The sequence below is a fragment of the Diadema setosum genome, chromosome 10 (assembly GCF_964275005.1).
Source record: "Diadema setosum chromosome 10, eeDiaSeto1, whole genome shotgun sequence".
Classification (NCBI taxonomy): domain Eukaryota; kingdom Metazoa; phylum Echinodermata; class Echinoidea; order Diadematoida; family Diadematidae; genus Diadema; species Diadema setosum.
The window spans coordinates 29,038,397-29,044,777 of NC_092694.1; the positions used below are offsets into that span (position 1 = coordinate 29,038,397).

Below are 6,381 nucleotides of genomic sequence, written 5' to 3' on the forward strand. Positions count from 1 at the left end.
GAATGTGGTGGGTTTGTTTTACCATACAAGGAACATGACACGGAGCATTGCTACGCTTTGTATATAGAATACTTGACATATAACCGATATGAAATTGAATACATTTCATCATGTTCATGTTGGGTTTTTTTTTTTCTATCTCAACCAAATAGAATAGAGAGGTATCTACGTATCCCACGTCTTTTAGCTTTACATTACACTGGGCCTTGTTTGGCCACACATATTTTCTGAATACTTTCGCTACAACATAATCATTTTGATATTTCTTTTTTTTTTCGCAAAAAAAAAAAATCATCAACAAAAAGAAATTGGGGTTGATTTTCTTACAGTCAAGCGGTGTTCACATGTATGATTGTCCATTTCAGTTAGGACTCGTGTGAAACGCCTTTTGAATCCAAACCTACCATCAGCCCGCTGGTAGACCTACTGATGAACTTCATCTTCCGCATTAGACAACCAATCCCACAAAAAAAAAAAAAACAGACAAACACCAAGTTGAATGCTCAACCTATTCTAATACTTGCACACAATTCCTTGCCTTATTTTGTCTCCCTAGATTAAAGAAGAAGAAGAAGAAGAAGAAGAAGAAGAAGAAGAAGAAAAAGAAAAAGAAAGAAATCAGTGAACTTCTTCATGGTCAGTTGCAGTAGACCGAGCATGGCTTCACTGGATGTAGGCCTATTGGTCATTTTCATCACCTTGAGAATTACGCCTTGCACGATGTCTGCTCAAAACTCGACATCCATCAACTATCCAGAAGGAGAAACAGCTCCGACACCGGCAGTTCATGTCAGAGCTCAAAATTTCACAGCCACATCAGGGAACGGTCTAGGAACTGCAGTTTACCAACGGACAACGTTTGTTGCAGAGTTGGAAACTAATATACTGTCGCTGGGGGCCGAGAATGCACGTTCGTCTTACATGCCCGGAGAGGATCAGACCGATACAACGCATTATGTTGACATTAGATCACAGCGGAGCAGTGAAACTCATATAACACCTTTTAACGACGCTGATTGGGTATGGCAGCCGATCACGTGGTCATTGCGAATTGGAATACAAGTTTTCCTCTCCGTGCTCGGTATTGGCGGGAATGCGCTTGTCATGGCGGTCCTCTTACGTCGAGGTGTGGGAAGAAGCTCCGCTGACACTCTCGTCGGGAGTCTTGCCGCAACGGACTTTCTGACGTCCGTCTTCATATTCCCGATCCCGGTCGCTGTAAGCGTCCCGAAAACAGCCATTGCGGAAATGTATTGCCGTTTTGTTTTCACCTCATTCTTCCTTTGGGTTAGCATCATCAGCTCAATCTTCACGCTGACTGCCGCATCGCTAGAGCGATACGTCGCAGTGGTCCACCCAATCCGTTGGAGTCGCTACAAAAGACGCCAACAAGTGATTCTTGGTCTCGTTTTCATCTGGTTTGCCGCTACGGCGTTACCCTTCGATCTCCTTCTGTCAACCGGCGTCGGCAAGGCGTCGAGTTCCTGCCAAGTGGAGCATGCAACTTACGCGGGACAAATCGTCCTTGCACTGGCTATTTTCATTTTCGCCTTTTTGATTCCGACCTCAACAATGTGTATAACACAGCTCTTGGCTGCTCGCGCTCTCTACGTGCAATCGAAACGTTTTACGGGAACCTGCGAACATGGCGACCATTCTACTGCATCGTTCAGACATCTTGTAGCTATGAATCGAGTTTTGGGAATGCTCCTGATTCTAATCATTATCTACATTTTCAGCTGGGGTCCGAGCGCCACTGCTTTTTTCCTTTACAACTTGCATGTCCTTAAACCTAGCTTTCTCTATGGACCAGTTGATCGTGTTCTTACGGTGCTTGCCCTGTTTAACTCGTGCGCCAATCCCATCGTGTATTTGGTCTGGAACGCTCAATTCCGCGCAGCTCTAGTAAAATTCTTCACCGGCACGAAAATAAGCAGTAACGCCCTTTTCGGTTTCCAGGAAGAATCAACCAGGAATAGCCATGTCAGAAATGTTTAGTGAAAATTATATGAATTTTAGCAGAAATTAAGAAAAGACACAGTTTTGCGTTGGGGAACGCCGGAATCTACTAAAAACATAAAAACAAGAAGAACTTCTAGCACTTATCACCTTAACCTATAGATGCACCTCATTATTTTAAGTTCCTGTAATGTAAATGAACGACAACTCATTTCAAAAAAAAAATCGAGAATCAAATGAACTTAACCCGTTCCATACGGGAACCTGGTGGCCTGTGTATTAAGTCTATGGGGATTTCAGCATTTAGCATGGAACGAGTTGAAGAGAGATGAAAGACACTTTATTTATCTGCTCTCATCCTGCCCAGAACCATTTTGGCTACGTATGCAGGAGCAGAAACACAACTAAAACAGAGTGAAAAGAAAAGCGAAGGAAAAGTGCATCTTGACTCTGAATTTCATTTATAACATACATGAGAAATAATAATGTGAGGGCATAACATTATCTACTCGCTCACTGGAATGAATATTCATAAGGACTGGTCAAGAAATTTTTGCAAAAAAAAATGTGAAATTTCAAAATGTCAAATATTTCTTATTTCTAATCTGATTTCTGTTATTTTTGGAACGTTCTATAAGGATTTTTTTAATCCTCTTTCTTTTGAAGTTTTCTTTGTAGGTGGATTTCTTCTTTAAAAGGAAGAGCCTTTCAATCCTCTTTCTGTAGATCTTGTCTGACATCATACATTGTCATATTGACTCCTTTACGAATGCATTAAACTTCAGGAGTCTATGAACCCAGATTTATCGGTTACAGTTCGTTTATTCTTCAATGAAAGAAGGTTCGTTTTTTCACTTTTTTCACTTTCGCTCGGAAAAACGAACCTTATTTCATTTTCGGATTAACGAACCTGCGTCGTAAGGAACCTTACTTCATTTTCGCATCAACAATCTTTCGGAATAACGAACATCACACGATTACAATGTCCGTGGTTAATCGGGACAGCTTCTAACGTCCTCCAGATTCTGGACTATATTCAGAGATACTTCTGGTCACTATCACTGCCACCACGTAAGCGGTCCAATGGCCTCATATGTCCTATCTTGTTATCGTTGCAAATGATGATCGTTAAAGAGATCGTATAGTTTTGGGTGAGATGGGAATTTAAATTTTAAGTTTTTGCAAAATAATTCGAAACTACTTATGAAATATTAAAAAGCATACCATTCCAAAAGAAATTCAAAGTAATAAGATAATTCAAGATAATAATTCAGTTAAGAGATGTTAAGTGTGGTGTTCGACAGGGAAGACTTTTAGGGCCGCTGTTATTCATAATATATATATATATATCAATTATTTTCTTCGGTATCTGACGAACTTCCTTTATACATTTTGCTGATGATACTTGCGTTTTTCATGCCCAAAATGATATTGATGCTCTTGTTGAACAAGTCAATATACAATTGAAAAAAGTGATCAATTTGGTCAGAGCTAATGAGTTGTTATTACATGTTCAAAAAAAACAAAATAGTATATGCTTTTCAGCAATTCTGTTGATTCTTTGAATTCAGAAATAGTTCTGGATATTTGTAACTTAGAAAGTGTGTCATATCTTAAATTTCTTGGTATTTTTGTAGATAATAAACTTTCTTGGGAAATACATAATGGTCACATCTGCAAAATTATTTCTCGCAATGTACTTTTCATGAGTAGACAGAAATGTCATATCCCTCAATTAATTGTGTTACAGCCCTCCTTGATACTCCTTTACCTTAATCATGGAATTCTAGCTTTGGGCAATACTCATAAGACGTTCCTGAATAGAAAAATTGCAATTTGCCATTGCTGTCTTCAAAGTTCATGTACTCAGTCATGCATGACATTTGTCAACATAATTACGTACCAATGGAAAGAGGAAGAGTTCTCCTTTCCTGCCAACCAACATTGTGCTCTCCGTACCTGACAATTATGAAATAGTAGCCATCCAAAGTTGGATTACTTTTTTTTTTATACGGACTGTATATAAGGGTCCATAGGCATGATAAGGCGAATATACGTCCGAAAACGAGGCATCTTAAGGGGAATTTACTCCAAAGGAAATTTTTTTTTATTCCCCTTATGGTTTTGACAATGTTTTTCAATGCCTTATCCGTGATCTGGGGCCTTAGGACTATACTCCACGATCGACAATAGGACACAGATGGCGTAGTGTGTGTAGATTGAGGACTGTACCATCAATACAGTTTTAGGGGAGATTGTCAGCGATGCAAAAAAAAAAAGTGTATGTATTGGATGTGCATAGAAAACGGGTCATGGGGGAATGTTGGTATATCTGCTTTTTCTATAAAAAAAAAAGTTGTATTTTCTCATTAACATACAGAATTTAGTGATATAAGATGCATTTTTGTGCTCCTGTTAATTCAATGCTTCATTGAGCCCAGAGGGCAATATTTGCACTTTTTCTGAATATCATTATGCTTTTTAATCAAAATTCCTACAAATTATCAATTATTCCGCATTTCCCTTATGGTTAGAAATAGCATAGGATTTATATATTTGTATATAGATATATAGATAGATAGATAGATGGATAGATAGATAGATAGATAGATAGAGAGAGAGAGAGAGAGATAGATAGATACATACATACATACATACATACATACATACATACATACATAGATGGATAGAGAGATAGATAGATAGATAATTGAGACAATGAAGACAGTAGATGTCGCACGATGCCGACTGGTGGTAGAAGCTTTCCACTTCAGCACAAATATGCTCAGGTCTTCGTCAGCTTTATTGTTTGTTTATACAAAATGGACAATAAATCGGACGAATTGCAACTGATTGACAAATTGCCCTACATCGACGTAAACAAGCACTGAATTGATCAGTATCTTAGTAGTAGCCATGATAAAAAATCATGGGCGTACATACTCGAGCAGGATTCGATATATATATCAATATATTTACGTCGATGTAGGGCAATTTGTCAATCAGTGCAATGAAAACACCTCGACGGAAGAATTTCATGAATTTGAAAAACCTGACGAAGACCTGAGGTCGAAGCTTCTACCACCATCCGGCATCGTGCGACATCTACAACCGTCTTCATTGTCTTAATTATATCATTCTTCCTAAGATGACAGAAGCGTTCAGTAAAAATATTAGCATCATCCCACTTTATTGTATACACTCAGCAAAAAAAAAAAAAAAAAAAAAAAAGTAATCACTTTTTCGAGTTCATGTTTTTCATTGAAGATTTTGATGAAAATCAATGTATTATTACCATATTAAAGGTAATTTGATTGCCTATCAAGCTAGTAGATCAATACAAAAGGAAATTTTATGCATGAGTGAACACATTCGTTTTTGTCCTCCAAAGCACAAAAGTAAAAATTGCAAAAATGTTGCCTTTCATTTGCAAATGCCCTTCACGATAACAATGACAACAAAAGACCAGTTTAGCACAATGAGAGACATGAATGAAATAGCAAAAATAAGGTTTTGTTCTCTTTATCTCTTTATAACCTCCAACAAAAACAAAGTGGAAAAGTAAAGGGGGAAAATAAGAATTTTCTGTCAACTCAAACTTCAAATGATATAGGGAGTAATATGCATAAACATGGTTAAATGAACAGATTTTTTTTATTTCATTTTTTTTTAAGAATTCACAAGACAAATTCAATAACTAAACATAACTGACAATTTTTTAATTTGAAAAAAAGAAACAACTAAAATTACTGCCATTTTTGTTAATTATTGCTTATTTTCTTATTTCATTTGAATTTACTTTTTACAGAAGATTCTTCATTTTCCTCTATTATTTTGCGCCTTCATTGATCTTTTGGGCTTTAAAGATATCATAGAGACCATAGGTTTATTTGTGCAAGTTAATTCATGTTGCTTTTTGTGTGAAATTTTTGTTTGTTCTCATTGTTATATGGAAGAGCGCGTACGTATGAATAACAACTTGCTCAGTTTTGCAATTATTACTTTTGTGCCCTGGAAGAGAAAAACAAAGGTGTTCACTCATGCGTAAAGTTTTCCTTTTTTGCTGACCTACCGGGTTGATAGCCAATTAAATTATCTTTAATATGGTGTATAATACATTAACTTTTAGCCAAATGTTATATGAGAAATATAATCTCGAAAAAGTGTTTATTTTCTTTTTTTGCTGAGTGTATTTATAAAATAATTATATATGTATATATATATATATATACGGACTATTATATTCCGAAAAAGGAGGAACAGTGAGAGGAATAATGATGTCAAAGCTATTCACCGATTTCTCCTTCCTTTCTCATATCTCATATATATATATATATATATATATATATATATATATATATATATAATATTCATATATAAATCTACGTAATTTGATAGAATAAGTTTGAATGTGTGATGCGC

General features: G+C 36.4%; 1 protein-coding gene across 1 annotated transcript; it reads left to right on the plus strand.

Annotated features, from left to right (window-relative positions):
• The first annotated feature begins 720 nt into the window (after positions 1-720).
• On the plus strand, positions 721-1,998 carry LOC140233922 (allatostatin-A receptor-like). Its single transcript, XM_072314011.1, has one exon. It carries the CDS (start codon positions 721-723, stop codon positions 1,996-1,998), a length of 1,278 nt encoding a protein of 425 aa, XP_072170112.1.
• The last annotated feature ends 4,383 nt before the right edge of the window (positions 1,999-6,381 follow it).